Source organism: Oryx dammah, unplaced genomic scaffold (assembly GCF_014754425.2).
Source record: "Oryx dammah isolate SB20612 unplaced genomic scaffold, SCBI_Odam_1.1 HiC_scaffold_2, whole genome shotgun sequence".
Classification (NCBI taxonomy): domain Eukaryota; kingdom Metazoa; phylum Chordata; class Mammalia; order Artiodactyla; family Bovidae; genus Oryx; species Oryx dammah.
Window position 1 is genome coordinate 190,910,482 of NW_024070186.1, and position 18,740 is coordinate 190,929,221.

General features: G+C 47.4%; 1 protein-coding gene across 1 annotated transcript; it reads right to left on the reverse strand.

Moving 5' to 3' along the window:
• Positions 1–7,418: 7,418 nt before the first annotated feature.
• On the reverse strand, positions 7,419–11,326 carry CCL24 (C-C motif chemokine ligand 24). Its single transcript, XM_040261285.1, has 3 exons — positions 9,836–11,326; positions 9,250–9,367; positions 7,419–7,756 (listed from the first exon to the last, which is right to left on the reverse strand). Exons 1-3 carry the CDS (start codon positions 9,897–9,899, stop codon positions 7,588–7,590), a joined length of 351 nt encoding a protein of 116 aa, XP_040117219.1. The 5' UTR covers positions 9,900–11,326; the 3' UTR covers positions 7,419–7,587.
• Between the last annotated feature and the right edge of the window lie 7,414 nt (positions 11,327–18,740).

An 18,740-nucleotide genomic window follows, 5' to 3' on the forward strand; every position in this document is an offset into this window, starting at 1 on the left:
GCCAAACAAAGCTTCTTGCCAGTAACCCCTCCCAGAAGGTCCATTTCCAGGAAGGAAGTGGGAATCGGGGAGAAGAGAACCGCTGTTTCTCTGAAGGAACCGATCGCCGTGGGGTCAGCCGTGCAGGGACTCGCATCAGCATATGGTCGTCCTCTCAATAGGTGACCTTGTTGAACCTGGGAGGAAGGCTGGCTGGTGGGAGAGAGGAGAAAAACCCAGGGAGGAGGAGAGGAAGGAGGAGACGTGGGAGAGGAGGAGAAGAAGGGAGGGGAGGACGCTCTGAAAAGTTCAAAGGCTTTGAGCAAGTACAAGACTTTAGGATGTGGACTGGAAGAATTTAATGTCATTTAAATGACCATACTACCCTAGGCCATCTGGGCCTCCCAACTGGCAAGAATCCGCTTGCCAGTGCAGAAGCGGCCGGAGGCTCAGTTTCGGTCCCTGGGTCGGGAAGATCACCTGGAGGAGAAAAAGGACAACCCACTCCGGTGTTCTTGCCTGGATAATCCCAAGGACAGAGGAAACTGGCGGGTTACAGTTCTTGGAGTCACAAAGAGTCGGACATGACCGAAACGTGGCGTTGGCACGCGCGGTCCCTAGGCAATCTATAGATTCAGTTCAGTCCCTTTCAAGACACAAAGGACAGGGGTGATCTGGCCGAGTTAGGCTGCCACCTGCCGCCTCGGAGTCGCTGCTGCCACCGACATGGCTAGTCAGTCGGGAGGAGGAATTCCAGGCCGAGGAAGCTGGGCTCTGCGATCCCACGGTAGCTGCAGCACTGACGTGCAGAAGGACACCCGGAGAGCATGACCATCCTTCAGATCTACTTCCGGCAGGACAGGGATGAAGTCCTGGACAACCTCTTGGCCTTTGTCTGCGCCATCTGGCCAGAAATCCATGAGAACTACCGCATAAATGGATAGAGGCGGGAGAAAAGCGCCTGTTCTGTGGACTGGCATTTTGAATGCCTTCATGGAACCTGAGGCTTGAGCAAGGCTGGAGTTATAGTCTTACAAAAAGGCATTAAATTATTTCTGTGTATTATATAGTAGGTCCCTTCACTTTTTGCAGAATAGAAAACATAGATTCTTTGTACAGGCTGCAAGCTTATCCAAAGGTTGTATCTTTTTACCTCATATATCTTAGAAATTTAATGGATATATGTTGTCTGTTTTTCTACGCCTTTTCGGTTAAGCAGCATATTATCAACACTGACTTTTTCTTTCTTAGATAGTTTTTAAAAACCTAATTTTCAACGGGATTAAAATATTTCCTTCCCTAAATCTCTCTTGAAGGTCAGGGGCTTTATCTCTGAAAAAAGTAGTAGTTATTTATAACTGATGTGAAGCAGCAGCCAGCCTTAATACAGTACTTTCTCCGGCTAAGAGTTAGAACAATGGGTCCTAGTACTGGGCTGCTTTTAGTTTCTCTTATTCAAAATTGCTAGATTAGAATTCACTAACTTGTTACATGTTACTACTTGGTGTACTGAAAATCATTTAAAAGAAAAGACTGTCATGCATTTCCCCTCCCCCCTCCCCCCAAAATATAAAGAACATGTTTCCAAAGAGCTAGAACTAATATTTTTTTAAGCTCTGACATCTACTTAAAAAAGAATTTTTTTTTGTATTCCCTTGCTTTCTCTAGGATCCAACAAAAGGTGGCAATTTGATCTGCCATTTAGATATAAAAATCTTATTTTCTATTTCATTAAATAGTAATATTGTTATCTTTCTCTCATATATGCATATTTTAAACCATTTGCTTATCTTATTGTGTGAATTCCTTTATTCCTATCCATTACTCATTTTCCACTGGTCCATTTATTTTTCCTATTGATTTGTAAAAGTCCTTTATATGTTATCTGCTATGTTTGTTTAAAGTATAATTTCCCCAGTTTATCATTTGCCATTTAACTTGGTTCAGTTGCTGACTGACATTCAACAATTTCCCTTTTTTTGTTCCATTTAAATTAATCACATCTACCAGACTTTTCCTTTGACAATTTCTTCTGTTTCCCTTGGTAAAAAAAAAATTTTTTTTTTAGTTTATTTAGCTGGCTGCACCAGGTCTGGAAGATGCGCAAGCTGGAATCAAGATTGCTGGGAGAAATATCAATAACCTCAGATATGCAGATGACACCACCCTTACAGCAGAAAGTAAAGAGGAACTAAAAAGCCTCTTGATGAAAGTGAAAGAGGAAAGTGAAAAAGTTGGCTTAAAGCTCAACATTCAGAAAATGAAGATCATGGCATCTGGTCCCATCACTTCATGGCAAATAGCTGAGGAAACAGGGGAAACAGTGTCAGACTTTTTTTGGGGGGGCGGTGCTCCAAAATCACTGCAGATGGTGATTGCAGCCATGAAATTAAAAGACGCTTACTCCTTGGAAGTAAAGTTATGACCAACCTAGATAGCATATTCAGAAGCAGAGACATTACTTTGCCAACAAAAGTCTGTCTAGTCAAGGCTATGGTTTTTCCAGTGGTCATGTATGGATGTGAGAGTTGGACTCTGAAGAAAGGTGAGCACCGAAGAACTGATGCTTTTGAACTGTGGTGTTGGAGAAGACTCTTGAAAGTCCCTTGGACTGCAAGGAGATCCAACCAGTCCATTCTAAAGGAGATCAGCCCTGAGTGTTCTTTGGAAGGAATGATGCTAAAGCTGAAACTCCAATACTCTGGCCACCTCATGCGAAGAGCTGACTCATTGGAAAAGACTCTGATGCTGGGACGGGTTGGGAGCAGGAGGAGAAGGGGACAACAGAGGATGAGATGGCTGGACGGCATCACTGACTTGATGGACATGAGTTTGGGTCAACTCTGGGAGTTGGTGATGGACAGGGAGGCCTGGCGTGCTGTGATTCATGGAGTCGCAAAGAGTCGGACACGACTGGGCGACTGAACTGAACTGAGCTGAACTGAACCAGGTCTTAGTTGCAGCTCGCAGGATCTTGGGTCTTTGTTGTAGCATGCAGGGTCTTTTAGTTTCAGAATTCTCTTTTTTTAAAAATTTATTTATTTAATTTCACTGGAAGATAATTACTTTACAATACTGTGGTGGCTTTTGCCATATGTCAACATGTAGGAACTAGTTCCCTGACCAAGCATTGAACCCAGGCCCCCAGCATTTGGGGGCTTAGAGTCTTAGCTACTGGACCACCAGGGAAGACCCTGCTTTTAATATATATATATATATATATATATCCCACCAGGTTCAACCCCCGTCCGTGGGATTCTCCAGGCAAGAATATGGAAGTGGGTTGCCATTTCCTTCTTCAAGACATTCACTCTAATTAGCTGTTGGTTGAGGGCTACCTGGGGCTCTTCATTCCCCGGTATTTCTGGCAAAGAATGAAGTAGCCAGGCACAGAGCTGCAGATCCTCCTGACTGTTGGAAAAAGTCAGGAGCACACCAAAGGTACACAGCCTGAGGGAAGGGGGCACAGACAATACAGCTTCTGTACACTAGTTTTTACTACAAAAGGGGTAAGTGCACATAGCAAGAAGTTTAAACACCCCAGAAAAGTACTAATAAAGATGGCATAATATCTCCTGTCTGCCTGACTCCCATTCTGACTTGCCAAAGGCAACCACCCTTGAATAGTCTGTGTCCATCAAGTTGCCAAGCATACAAGCATCTTTATTTGCACAAATAGGATCGTACAACCACATGGCCTTATGCACCTTGCTTTTTTTTCTCACTTAAAAATATGTCTTGGGGGACTTCCCTGGTGGTCCAGTGGTTAAGAATCCACCTTGCAATGCAGGGGACATGGGTTTTATCCCTGGTCTGGGAATTAAAATCCTGCATGCCATAGGACAACTAAGTTCGTTAACTACAACTACTGAGCCCGTGCTCTGAAACAAGAAAAGCCACATGAATAGCGCTGCCTGCCTCCTTGTACATGCACTTCTGTGCAAGTGTGTAGGACACATTCCTGGAGGTGGAATTGCTGGGTCAATGGTATGTGTGTTTAACCTTTTAACATATGCTCCCAGACCATCCAAAGAGGCTGGACCAGGAGACACACCTGCCAGCTGTAGGACAGAGTTCCAGCCTTTCCACCCTCTCAGGGGCACTCATCTCCTCGCCATCATCTGCTTCAGTCCTCTCATGAGCCTGGCTGCCGCTGTACCAGATCTGACGAAACAAGCACAAACTGCCAGATGAGAACCAGAAAAGACAGTTCGTTCAGCGCTTGCTTCAGCAAAGGAGTCGGATGCATCATTTGCGTTTTGCAGGGACTCATGGGCCACCGGATGGGTGGGAGAGTTTCAGCAAGGACGTGAAGGAAGGCACAGATGTCTTCATTAGAAGCTGGGGTCAGGAAGCTGGAGATGGGATAACTAGAAGCAGACATCTCCTGTGATTGATTTGGGAGTTTGTTTGTTTCTCTAAATATTTTTTTTTTTTTTTTGGTGTGGGAAAAAAGTCGTTATTGAATTTGTTACATGTTATTTCTGTTTTTTATGTTTTATTTTTTTGGCCACCAGGCATGTGGAATCTTAGCTCCTCCGACCAGGGATCAAACCGGCACCCTCTGCACTGGAAGGCGAAGAGTCTTAATAAATGGTTTTCAGCTGCTCAGTCGTGTCTGACTCTTTGTGGCTTCATGGACTGTAGCCCACCAGGCTCCTCTGTCCTTGGGATTTCCCAGACAAGAGTACTGGAGTGGGTTGCCATTTCCTACTCCAGGGCAGCTTCCCAACCCAGGGATCGAACCCAAGTCTCTTGTGTCTTCTGCACTGGCAGACAGGTTCTTTACTACTGGTCCTCCAGGGAAAACCCCAGGAGTATATTTGGCTTTCTCTGGCTGGTTCTGAGTTGGAAAAGGGGGACCATTAAGGCGCTGGCAGTCACTGACCCATCTCGTGATGGTTCTGGGCTGGTTGCTACAGAGGCTCTGCGTCAGAGTTCTGTTGTCACCTATGAGACCAATGTCTATTTGTGGTTCAGTCTCTCATCCCTGAAGATGAAAGCTCTCTTCCGTCCTTAGAAAACCACTCTTCTTTTCAGAGGGAAAGCTCAGTCACCATTCAGATGCCAGCCCTTTGTTAAGGATTTCTGCAGGCTCTCTTCCCCCCATCAGAATGTCCTCTTTTCTGTGTGGTTTACCCATACCCTTATTCTGCTTTGTATGGAGTTAAAAGAAGGTGCCACTCAATCCTAAAGGAAATCAGCCCTAAATATTCATCGGAAGGGCTGATGCTGAAGCTGAAGGTCCAACACTTTGGCCACTTGATGCTAAGAGCTAACTCACTGGAAAAGACCCTGATGCTGGGAAAGATTGAGGGCAGAAGGAGAAGGGGACGACAGAGGATGAGATGGCTGGATTGCATCACCAACTTAATGGACATGAGTTCGAGCTAATAGTGAAAGCCAGGGAAGCCTGGCATGCTGCAGTCCACGGTGTCATAAAGAGTCAGATACAACTTAGCGGCTGAACAACAACCAGAGAACTTGAAGCTTTACTGCCAGGCCTTTTCAGTGCTCTTCAGACTTCCTGCACCTGGAGGCTCATTTTGAACCGTGGAAAGTTGGCTTGCCTCCCACCTGCAGGAAGACGGCTGGGGATCTCTCCCCAGTTGGCAATGACCGATGGAGGGAGGTGTAATGCTGAGGGGTGGGTCTCACACTGCTTCCCAGTGACTGGAGCTGATTCCCCTCTTTTTGATATCACACTCTTACTGGCTGCTTTCCATCTCTCGTGTTATATCTTCATCCTCCTGGTGGTGGTTCCTGTGCGTGCGACCAGTACCTCCCAAATGTAGTATTTTAACCCCAGTCTTTGTTTTGGGGACTGCTTCTGGGGAAAACTCAAACAAAAATGAAAAGTGTTTCATCTCCCCAGAGTCCCTTGGACAGCAAGGACATCAAACCAATCAATCCTAAAGGAAACCAACCCCGAATATTCATTGGAAAGACTGATGCTGAAGCTGAAGCTCCAATATTTTGGCCACCTGACCTGGAGAGCCGATTCAATGGAAAAGACCCTGGTGCTGGGAAAGACTGAGAGCAGGAGGGGAACGTGTGACAGAGGATGAGATGGTGGGATGGCATCACCGACTCAATGGACATGAGTTTGAGCAAGCTCTGGGAGATAGTGAAGGACAAAGGAGCCTGGCGTGCTGCAGTCTATGTGGTCACAAAGAATCGGACACGAGTTAGCAACTGAACAACAACAGCAACCACCTTTTACAGATGAGGGAAACAGGCTCAGAGAAGTTAAGTGACATATTTCAAGCTCCCGCAGTTTATCAATCAGAATTGGTATGAAAGCTATACTGCTTTTGACTTGTGAGTGTAGATGTGTTATTTTTCTCCCTCATCCTTTGAAACCAGAGACCATCTTTTATAATTTAATAGTCTTCTGATGCCTAAACAGCTTGTTGTGCAACAATGTGTTCTGTGGAAATTGTTTAGAAATTTAATTGAATCCAGCCAGGCATGTTTGTTTTTCAAAGTTCATAACAGGATTCTCAAGGGCAGGACAAGACCACCCCTGGGATGCCCTGGGTTCAGGCTGCCTTCATTCCCTCCCAGCCTTGAATGGGCAACTCGTTCAGGGTGATCTCTGGGGCACACGTTCAACTGTTCACATCCCAAACCTCCCGCCAGAGGGAGATGAGAACAGGAAAGACAGGACCAGCCTTGAAGGAAAGATTCTGTTTTACTTGGATTGTCATTTCAGAACATGCAGCGTGTCCATCTACACTTGACAGACAAATGACACGGTGTAGTAAAAAAACTGGGATCCTCTTCGCCCTGAACTCCCACCCCATCTACCCCTCAGCAAAACGTAGGGGAAAGGCCAGCCTCAAAGGCAGAGTGGGTCTTTGTCCCCAAAGCAGCAGGGAAGCCAAAACATACCACGAAGCAAAACATCTCCTCAGTCCCATATCTTCACAGCAGAATGCAGCTCCTTAGGCTGGCCCCTCACCCAAGTCCTCCAAGTCCATTTCATGACAAAAACCAATGAGTTCCTGAAAACGTTATTAATCATGTCCCACGGAGGTATGCAAGGAAGGCCAGGACCTGGCAATGTCTGTGACCAAGAGCCCTCTGATTTTGTTGGTTTTTTATTCACCTGTGAGTAGGACATCCCAGGAGCATCCCCATCGTGATGGAGAGCTACAGGTGTTGAGAGGTCACCCATCCCCAGACAGACAGATAGAAAGACAGGCAAGGCAGACAGCCTGGAGGCATCACTACAAGACCAGAGGGCCCATCGAAGCTACCTGCAGACTAAGGCACAAACAGAATCTGTCTGCAGGTCAGGTCTCATGCACTGGGACTCTTATGCAACCTGTGAGTTGGAGAAGGGCCAGCTCCAGCTCAGAGGAAGGACAAAGGACTGCCACGGCCCTGCTTCTGGGAACTTCTCTCCCCAGCTCAGGAAAAGCAAGAGGCTGGGATCCTTGGAGCCTTGGGTTTTTTAAATAAACTAGACACATCCCCTGAGAATGATGGAAAGAAACGGCAACAGTAGTCCTTTGCCTACCACCGCTGGCTCACCAGGCCCCAAGCAGCCTGCCAGGAGGCGAGACCCAGGCCCAAGCTCAGGACTGGGGGCCAGAGCAGGGCTTAGATGAAGGTGCTGTTGGCCAGGTGTCTCCAGAAGGGGGCTGTAGTGCTCATCGCCCTGGTCCCAGTGGAGGCTTTCTTCTGCTTGGCATCCAAGTTCTTCATGTACTTCTGGACCCACGGCAACTTGGGGTTGCCACAGAACTTCTGGCCCTTCCGGGTGGTGAAGCTGTGGGGAGAAGACAGGGCACCCATGAAGCTGGGCAGGGGGTGGGATCCCTTCCCTTCCTGAGGAGGGCACGCGGAAGCCCAGAGAACATGCACTGCCCAGGCCTCCTGGCAGGCTCTGAACACAATGTCTTCTCTCTGGGCATCTGCATCCCTTTGTTTCAAAAACTTCATGTTCATGTTCAGTAACCTCCTTGTCAGATGGGGGAGCCCAGCCCTGCCTGCAGAAAACACTGGGTCTGAAGGGAGAGACACAGGGTCTACGCACAGCGAATGAGAGAAGTTGCACTGAAAACCCCCAAGACAAAAAGGCCTCCAGTTCACACGCTGTGCAAGGAAAGGTGGTCAATAAGGATGCCAGAGCTAGGAGGAGGCAGTGGAATGCCCTCTTCCAAGCCAGGGATGCCTGGCTGTGGAGGTGGGTCTGGTGCCAATGGAGAAAATTACCAACAATAATACAATGGTTTTCTTTAATCCCCCTCAGAGATGCAGACAAAATAAAGATTCAAAGTTTTAATTAACTTCCAGACTGATAAAAACAATTCTCTGAATTCTGTAAACCATTACATAAATGCTTGCTTTGGGGGCTTCCCAGGTGGCACTAGTGGGTAAAGAACCTGCCTGCCAATGCAGGAGACCTAAGAGACGTGGGTTTGATCCCTGGGTTGGGGAGATTCGCTGGAGAAGGGCTTGGCAACTCACTCCAGTATTTCTACCTGGAGAATCCCGTGGACAGAGTAGCTTGGCAGACTACAGTTCATAGGATCGCAAAGAGTTGGACACGACTGAGGTGACTGAGCACGCAAAATAATTTGAACAAGTGTTAGCAGCTTTAAACAATTCACTACAAGGAAATGGTTATGCATAATAAATACTACCTTTTGGGTTAAGAAAAGATCACATTTCTGTGGCATGCTGCTGCTCTTTACGAAGTAAGCTCCCACTTGCTGTCTCACAACTCTGAAGTTTATTTCAAGACCTAAGTGACTTTGAGTAAGTCACCTTTCTAGCCTCAATTGCCCCTTGTCAAATGGGGATAATCAACTACAGCTGATATAATGGCTGAGAGGGTTAGTTAGGGGAATGTTATATGCCCTGATGGATTTCCCTGGTGGCTCACTGGTGAAGAGTCTGCCTGACAATGCAGGAGACGCAGGTTAGATCCCTGGGTCAGGAAAGATCCCCTGGAGAAGGAAATGGCAATCCACTCCAGTAATCTGGCCAGGAAAATCCCATGGACACTAGCCTGGCGGGCTACAGTCTGCGGTATGGCAAAGAGTCGGAAGAACTGAGCGATTACACAGCAACAACAAAAATATGCCCCAAAGGTTGCCTTGTATGTTTATGATGGTCAACTCTGAATCCTCTTGCTAGTCTCATGGTAGGGAAGCTGAGGCTCAGAGAGGTGGGGTGACCTGTCCGGGATCACAGAGCAGGGCCCTCAGTGGGCCTGGAGGCTCATCTCTCCCCGCTCCCCTCCTGAGTGGTACTCACATCACTCCTGCCTGGGGGCAGATGCTCCTGTTGGTAAGCTGGTAGCTTATCACTCGGCTCTCAGAAATTTTCTTGGAAATGAAGGTAATGCAACAGGAAGAGGGGAGTATCACGGAGTCTAGAAGACAGGAGAGAGAAGAGCCATGGGCCCTGCTAGCCTGCCCTAGACTCTGAGCTTCAGTAAGGGCCCATACCCTAAGGACTTCCCTGGTTGCTCAGGGATAAAGAATCTGCCTGCAACATGGGAGCCGCAAGAGACACAGGTTGGATTTCTGGGTTGGGAAGGTCCCCTGGAGGAAGGCATGGCAACCCCACTCCAGTATTCTTCCCTGGAGAATCCCATGGACATAGCGGGCGGGGAGGCTAAAGTCCATAGGGTCACAAGAGTCCGACATGACTGAAGCGACGTAGCGTACACGCACCCTGCGTTAAACGCCTCCAGTCCAGCCACTGGGCTGCCCCCCTTCTCACCATTCCCCTGAAGACCCAGGCTGCTCGGTCCTCCACGCTCTGCGGTGCCATTCCAGTCATGCCCTTGGGACGGCTATCCTGGACAGGAGACCCAGGATGGGGCCAGAGGTCTTACCTGCAGGGGTGATGCACAGGGCCAAGAGCAGGAGGCTGGTTGTCATGGTTACAGGCCCTGCCATGTCCTGGAGAGCAGAGAGGGCAGCCCAGCTCAGGGCTCAGTGCTGCGGGCAGAACGGCTGGGACGAGAGCACTCGACCTACCCTCTGGCCCTTTTCGGGCAGCTAGGAGGAAACATCAGTTTATATAGCAGCCTCTCTTTGGGGAGCCTCCCCACCTCATTCAAAGTCCTAGAAGCCTCAGATCTCCAAAGAGGAAGTTGTTGCCAGCTGAGTCAGGGGTTATCCTGAGCATGCTAAGAAAGAGCTGGAAGAGGAGGGGATTCCCCTGCCAGGGTGCAGAGCAAACACATTGGATGCAGTCAGAAGGCTGATACGGAGCCTGGCTATGCTGGCCATTGCCTGTGGGACTCTGGGTCGGTCATTTGCCTCTCTGAGCCTCAGTTTCTTTATCTGAAAATGGGTAACGTTATCATCGATCCATTCATTTAGCAGCTCTTATTAGGCATGAACCTTGTGCCAGGCTTCTAAGTGGGAAGGCACATATAAGATCAAGTGCACAGAATCAGCTATTGCAGGTGCTGGCGGAATGGGCGTAGAGTCACGTATCATTCGTCTCCAGCCCCTCAGACCCCTTGCCCATGCTCATGCACACCGCTTCTTGGTGACCTTGCCTTTCTAGCCCCCAAGCTGCCAGAGCTGCCTAGCCTGCAGGCTCTAGGAAAGTGGGGAGTGTCTGGAAACTTACATCCTAGGGGAAGCCCTTGACCAATGCTGGCTGGAGGGGTACAGACTCCAGGTCCAGTGTGATCTACACTGTTTCCAGTGTTCCTGTCGGGATTGAGTCGGTTTCTTTTTGTGAGACAAGGACTGAGTGACCCCTTCCCTTCGGGGTCTGCTTCCCTTCTCCCCTGCTGGTTTCCCCTGGAAGCACTGTTGCAGGAACCACTGGCCCATGAATCCTCATCTCAGGGTCTCCTTTAGGGACCCAAACCTGGGACAAGGGGACATGGGCAGGACTGGTTAGTTCTGCGAGGAGGAAAGTAGGGGGTGCCCTTGTGGAGGGTGTGAGGTGGGCTGTGCTAAGGTTTGGCGGATGAAAGGCAGCGGGGACGAAAAGCACTGGCCTAGAGCTTTGTAAGCCGTAACACTCAGCTCAGCTGTCACACTGAATGGAACATGATGCCCACCCGAGTCCATCCCCCATTCCTGGCGCCCAGTCTGGGGCCCCATGTTTAGAGCCTCTGGTCACTGCTGCTTTCTTTCCCAAAGCTACTCCGTCCTCTCCACTCCATCTCTCGCGGGAACAACCGGCTTCCTCCAGCCTCTCCACTCTGGCCTTGCTAGAGCACACCTGTGGGGCACGACAGTGGCCCACATCACCTGGCTGATGGTGACCAGCTGTGTGTCTATGTCTCCCCGTCGACCATGAACACCTTGAGATCAATGTCCCATTTCCACCAAGTCCCGTGCAGGTCACCTGTTCCATGGCCTGTATTTGTAGAATGAATATATGATGGACCAACTCTGGGTCACTCTCCTCTGGATCAGGGACTCTATGGGATCTCTGCCCAGCCCGACTGGGGTCAGTGGGTCCAAAGGGGAGCCACGTGGCAGGTCCTCTGATGGGGACAGGGCTGAAGTCGGGGAGGCCTTGATCAGCAGTGCCGTGTTGATGGAGTGAAAATTGCTGAGTGCCCCACTCAGCTCTTCCCCAGCCAGCAGTGGCAACTCTCAGCTGACAGAGGATGGGAGCATTCAGTGAGAGCCCTTTTCATATGCAAGAGCTGTTCACAAGTCCATTTTAGGGCGCCCCTTCTAATCCTTGCTCCTCAGTGATTCAGAGGGGACAGCCTGTTGTCTGTCTGGGTTTCATGACTCAGGGGGCACTGGGAAGGGAAGTAGTACATCAGAGAAGAGTGGGGACTGGACTGAGCAGGGTGGGAAGCCTTCTTGCATTGACCATGTGTTGCAACCAGAGTGGGATGGCAGAAGGTCATCTAGCAGGAGGGTTTGGCGTGGGGTGCCTCGCCCCGATTAGTTAACACCAAATACAGGCTTTCCCAAGACATTAAAAAAAAAAAAAAAAAAACCCCACCCAAACACAACATGGTAAAACAAATACACTCCAATAAAAATTAGTTTTAAAAAAATAAAAGAGAGGCCAGTTCAAGACAAAACAAAACACGATACCCAGTCTCACTACTCTGTCTGGGGGAAGCAGGTAAGGCAGGGATTACCAACCCATTTTACAAAGGGGAAAAATGAAATCTACAAAAGGTGAGTAGACACCACCACAGAGCCACTTGCCCCAACTCCCAACACAAGGACCTGCATATTCCTGCTTGAAGCGGGGAATCCAACAGCCAGAGCAATTACTCAAAGTAAGAGAGGGATAAGTTGAAGGTTCCAAGAAAGCAGAATAGAAAGAGATAACTAGAGAAAGAGAAGGAAGGCAAGAGGGCAAGACAATGGATGCAAAGACTTGGGGAAGGAGTCCATTTGTTGACTACAAGCTCCCATTTCTGGGGGCCCAGGTTCGACCCCTGGTCCATGAACTGTGATCCCACATGCTGCAAGGTGGCCAAAAAGAAAGGGGGTTGCTCCGTGAAGCACCCAGAGACCCTCCACTCCAGCTCAGACCCTGCCCCTTCCCTTGCTGTGCTTTGTCCATCTGAGAAGTGGGGGTGTTGGCCAGATCTGCGTTTCCCCAGGTGTGGCAGTCATACCACCACAGGTGATACAAGAATGGACGCTTTTCATTTTAATTTAAATACGCTTTGTTAGGGTCTCTCTATGATGAGGGGTTTTGTATTTATGACAGTGATAGAGAAAATATGAGTTGACTAAAAAAACTGAAGGCTGAAAGTCTCACAATTGTGTCTGATTCTTTGAGATCCCATGGACTGTAGCCAGCCCAGCTCCTCTGTCCATGAAATTCACCAGGCAAGAGTACCGGAGTGGGTTGCCATTCCCTTCTCCAGGGGATCTTCCTGACCCAGGGATTGAAATCAGGCCTCCTGCATTGCAAGCAGATTCTTAACTAACTGAGCCACTTCTCCTTCATTGCAAGCAGATTCTTTACCAACTGAGCCACTAGGGAAGACTTTTTTGACTAAAAAAATGAAATAAAGCAAATCACAGAACATGGTATGTAAATATGACAGAAACAGAGGCAATATTTCTGAAATCTAAGAATATCTGAAGTCTGAGAAGCCTGGCCAAGGTCCTTGCTGAGGGCCTTTCCCCTCCGATGTTCCGTACAGAGGAGCTGGCCCTGGGGAGGAATTGGGCAGTTGGGGTGATCAGAGCTGTTCCTGGCAGGGAACAGGCAGCAGTGGTCCTGCCCTCGTGAACAGTAGCCAGGGTGCTGTCCTGGTTGCCTCTCCTGGGTGAGCCACACCATGAGCGATGATGTACGTAGCACAGAATTCAAAGGGAAGCTGGGCCAACGGACAGCAGCCAAATGGACGAGGGCGCTCCAAGGCACATCCTCATAAGAACCGACCAGAAGAGGTGAGCTGTTAGCTTGGACCAGAAACGACTTCTATACACGAAGATGTGTCCCAGCAAGAAAGAATGGGCCTTGATGACCCTAAGTGGTGCAAAAGCAGACCACAGACAAGGGTTATGATGCTCCGCTGGGGTGCATGGGTTAGGAAAGGCGACCAGTGGAGCAGAGCCCCACTTGCCGATGAAACTGCTAAGTACTTTGAAGCCCTTGTCTGAGTTAATTTTCCCCACCTTACAGGCAAGGAGACCGAAACTCCGAGGTTAGGCAAGGGGAGAGCTGGCGTTTGAACTGAGTTCTACCTGAGTTCAAGGTTCAGGCAGTGCCTCTCGCCAGGCAAGCTCAGCCTTGATCCTGTTGGCGGGGGGGCGGGGGGGGGGCACTCAGTTTTGAGGTGCCGGGTCAACGAGGTCAGATCTGTGGTCTTGAGTCATGGTTGGATCCACCGGCAGGTGTGATAGGAAGGGACTAGGGGCAGGGATCGGAGATTACGTAGCTTCCCAAGGGAGGGACGATCAGAGAGCCGGGCAGGGGTCGAGAGGGCTTAATTGGCTCCGCTCCACACATTAGACCAACCTGAGGTGCCTGGAGGAGAGGGCGATGCGGAGTCTGGGTGTGACCCCTGGTGCGTCTGGAGCAGGGAATTGCAAACCACTTCAGTATTCTTGCCTTGAGAACCCCATGAACAGTATGAAAAGGCAAAATGATAGGCTGGGAGTTGGTGATGGACAGGGAGGCCTGGCGTGCTGTGATTCATGGGGTCGCAAAGAGTTGGACGCGACTGAGCGACTGAACTGAACAGAACTGACCTGGTGCGTCCTGGATTGTGGGTAAGAAGCATCCAAAGGTTTCCTAAGACCCACTTCATGGAAGTCAGTCCAGAACCCATCTTTTAAAGACCCTCCCAACTTGGAATAAACATTTTGCATCAGTTAAAAAAAAAATAAAGCCACTCCCTAAACCCTGAGAAGACTGACCAGGAGCCATGGCTCAGAGGACCACCTTTCTGTTTTTTTCTTTTTTTTTAATTTTTACTTTAGTTTACTTTACAATACTGTATTGGTTTTGCCATACATTGATATGAATCCACCATGGGTGTACATGAGTCCCATGGACCACCTTTCTAGACTGGAGTGTCATCTGCCAGGGTTGAAATCTTAACTCAGCTGGGTGGCCAGTGTTACTTAACTCCTCCAAGCCTTAGCGTCCACACCTTGTCTATAAAATGGGATGTAGTGACAATATCTGCCTTGTAGGTTATTATGAGGACTCAGTAAGATAACTCATGTCAAGTGTTTGGCTCCCCATCGGGATAGATCAAATGCCCACAGAAAGATGGTTATGTGTTTCCTTTATTTCCCAACAAATATTTATTATTGACTAAGTGGCAGGTAAGTTCTAGGGACAAAGGATCCAGGAGTGAACACAACTCAGAAAGTTCATTTCTTCATAGAAAGACCATTCTTTCATTGGGAAATAATATATCAAGTACAAAACAGTGATAATTGTATCTTATAATCTGCCAGGCAATGACATATAAAATGCCTTTTGTAAGGAGCCTTTTATAAACTCTTCATTGACTTGGAAGCATTAAAAATTTTACAAAAATATTGGCTTATTCACCAAAGAGGTAGTTCACTAAAGTGTATACCTATTAGAACATTTCAACAAACAAAAGGGGGTCATCTCATTTTGTTTAACTTGTTTACAAGCTGGTGAACTGACTAAGCAATCCACAGGCTCTTCCTATCGTGGCATTTAATCTAATCTTTACGATAATGACCCTATGGAGTAGATATCATTCATTCTGTTGCACAGAGGTGAAGTAACTTGTTCCTAGTCCCATAGTCCCTGACTATACCTCGTTTGCAGCTGAAACCTCAACCACCATGAAGGGTGTTAGAAATATAGGGGGAACGTGAGGGAGAAAAAAGGTTAAGAAAAAGAAGACAAATGGACAAGCTGATTTTAAAATTCAAGTGGAAGTGCAAGGAACTCAGAATAGCCAAAACAATCACGAAAAAGAAAGCAACCTTGGAGGACTAACACTTCCGGATTTCAAAACTTACTGCATCCTAAGGTAATCGAGATAGATTGATACTGGCATGAGGATAGATATGTAGATTAAAGGAACAGAGTTGAGAGTCCAGAAAGAAACCCTTACATTTACAGTCAATTGATTTTTGACAAGGGTGCAAAGTTCATTTGATGGGAAAGAACAGTCTCTCAACAGTTGTGTTGGAACAACTGGATATCCATAAGCAAATAAAGTGACACTCTTCTTCATACCACATAGAAGAATTAACTCAATATAGAGCAAAAATCTAAATGAAAGAGCTAAAACTATAAAACTCTTAGCCAGGCTCCTCTGTCCATGGGGATTCTCCAGCCAAGAATACTGGAGTGTGTTGCCATTCCCTCCTCCAAGGGACTCTTCTCAACCCCAGGATAGAACTCAGGTGGCCCACATTGCAGGCGGATTCTTTACCGTCTGAGCCACGAGGGAAGCCTTTAGAAGAAAACATAGGTATAAATCTTTGTGACCTTGGATTAAGTAAACAGTTTCTTTGATATGACACCAAAAGCACAAGCAAGCAAAGAAAAAATAGGTAAGTTGGACTTCTTTAAAATTAAAAACTTTTGTGAATCAAAGCACACTTTCAAGAAAGTGAGTAGCCATCGCTTCTCGGCCTTTTGGCTAAGATCAAGTGTAAGAAAGTGAGTAGCCAACCCACATAATGAGAGAGAATATTTGGAAATTATCTGATAATTTTAGGATCAGTCCACAATACAAAGACAAAAAAATCTAATTTTAAAATAAGCAAAGAATTTAACTAGGCATTTCTCCAAAGAAGACAGACAAATGTTCCATAACCACATGAAAAGATGCTCAACATTATTAGTCAATAGGGAAAAGCAATGAGATATCACTTCACACCTACAAGGATGGCTGTGAAAAAAAAAAAACAAAACAGAAAATAAAAAGTGTTGCCAAGGAAATGGGAACCCTCACACATTACTCATGGGGAATGTAAGATGGTATAATTACTATGGAAAAATTTGTCAGTTCCTCAAAAAGTTAAATGTAGAGTTACAATATGACCCAATAACTTCACACCCTCACCCTCACCCTAGAAAACGGAAAACAAACATTCACACAGACACTTGCCCCTGAACCTTCATAGCAACATTATTCATAGTAGCTGGAAAGTAGGAACACCCTGATGCCCCTCCAATGATAAATGGATGAGCAAGGGTGCAGTGGAATATACAGCGGGATTTTATTCAGCCATGAGAAGGAGCGAAGTACCGATGTATTCATTGTGTTAAATGACAGGCACAACAGTCCAGACACTATGATTCCATTGTAAGAAATGTTCAGAACAGGCGAATCCATAGGGACTTACAGCAAATTACTGGCTGCTGGGGGCCTGGTAGGAGGAGAAAGTAGGCAGATACAGAGGAGATACACCTCCTTCTGGAGGTGATAAAAATGTTCTAGAATTAAATAGTAGTGACGGTTATACAAGTTGTGAGTATACCACTCACATGTATATTTTAAAGAAGTTAAAATGGTGAATTCTTATGTGATGTGGATTTTATCTCAATTAAAATTTAAAGGAGGGAATTCCCTGGCGATCTAGTGGTTAAGACTCTGTGCTTTCACCACCACGGGCTCAGCTTCAATCCCTGGCAGGGAAACTAATCTCACAAGTCGTGCAGCACAACTCAAAAAAAAAAAAAAAAGAAGCTGCTGAGGAAACCTTCCAAATGTTTGTTCAAATGGTGGGACCTTGAAGGCTTCATTAAGGCCGCACCCAGTTTCAAAAATCTCGTCTATCTCCCTCACATGGCCTGACTTTCATCCAAGGGTCTGATTAATGAGAATGAAATCTGAGAGGGCACACAGGCGGGCAGGGAGTGGTGGGTTTTCCCCTAGCTCTCCTCGACCCTGGGCACACTTCCTGGCAAGCAGGCAGAAAAGGAAGCTTCCTTTGGCAGAGTCTTTAGCGAGATGAAGCTTTGAGGGCCTCCTCCTCTCTCTTTCCTCCCCTGACCCTCCTAAGGGACTTATATCCTTATATCCTAAGGGATATAAGAAGGGACTCCCTCTGTCCCTTCTTATATCAAAGCCTACTGTGGCAATAATAGACACTCATTCCCTCTACACACAAGTGACTTTTAACAGCTTACAATGGGCTTCCCAGGTGGTGCTAGTAGTAAAGAATATACCTGTCAGTGCAGGAGACTCAGAAGATGCAGGTTCAATCCCTGGGTCAGGAAGATACCCTGGAGGAGGAAATGGCAACCCACTCCAGTATTCTGGCCTGGGAAATTCCAGGGACAGTGGAGCCTGATGGGCTACAGCCCATGGGTTCGCAAAGAGTCGGATGCAACGGATCAACTGAGCATACATACACATGCACACAATAGCTTACAATAAGAGGGGTTTTTTTGTATTCTAGGCCTCTGGAAATGAGGATCACGGAAGCCAGGTTTGTCCTTCTTGGAGAAGAGTGTTGAAAATATGCAAAGGGTCGGGGGACTTCCCTGGTGGTCCAGTGGTTAAGAGTCTGCCTGCCCATGCAGGAGACACGGGTTCAATCCCGGATCCAGGAAGATCCCGCATGCCACAGGGCAAGGAAGGCTGTGTGTCACTACTACTGAGCCTGCACACTCTTGTGTTCCACCGCAAGAGACGTCCCGGCAATGAGAGTAGTCGCCGCGAGCGCAGCAACAAAGACCCAGCGCAGCCAACAATAAACAAATAAATAAATAGTTTTTAAAAGAGAATACGCAACGGAGGAAGGAGTGAGTGAGCCCAAGGGTGCTGAATTGAAAGCAGAGGTGTCCACGTAAATATCATCTTTCAGAAACGGTAGTACACCAGTAGTGATGAGCATACCTAGCAAAGATATTTCTCCTTGGAGAAATAAATGATTCCAGTGCTGGGTCAAAGAAAGCAGAAACTGGAATAGCCTTTTGGTGCCAGAAAGAAAGAAATTGCCCAAAGAATCATATGTCCAAGGGACACAGGAGCTAGCTTGCCGGAGCTCACACTGGCCAGTCTGGGACAGTTGCATCAGTAATAGTGGATAGTGACGAACTGAATAAAATAAGAATCAATCAATTAACAAAGTTTGGGGTTGAATTTTTGTCTCCCTCCAAAAAATAAGTGTTGGGGTCCTAACCCCCAGAATCAAAATGGGACCTGATTTGGAGACAGAGTCTTCACAGAGACAATCAAGTTAAAATGAGGTCATTCAGAAGAGACAAAATCTGATATAACTGGTGTCCTTAGGCATGCATGCAAGCTCAGTTGGTCAGTCCTGTCTGACGTTTTACGACCCCATGGATTATAGCCTCCAGGCTCCTCTGTCCGTGGGATTTCC

Coding starts and splice junctions, on each gene's coding strand:
- CCL24 (XM_040261285.1), bottom strand. CDS start 9,899: ATGGCAGGGCCTGTAACCATGACAACCAGCCTCCTGCTCTTGGCCCTG. Junction 9,368..9,835: donor CCTGTGCATCACCCCTGCAG/GTAAGACCTCTG, acceptor CCTGTCTTCTAG/ACTCCGTGATACTCCCCTCT. Junction 7,757..9,249: donor TGCCCCCAGGCAGGAGTGAT/GTGAGTACCACT, acceptor TTCTCCCCACAG/CTTCACCACCCGGAAGGGCC.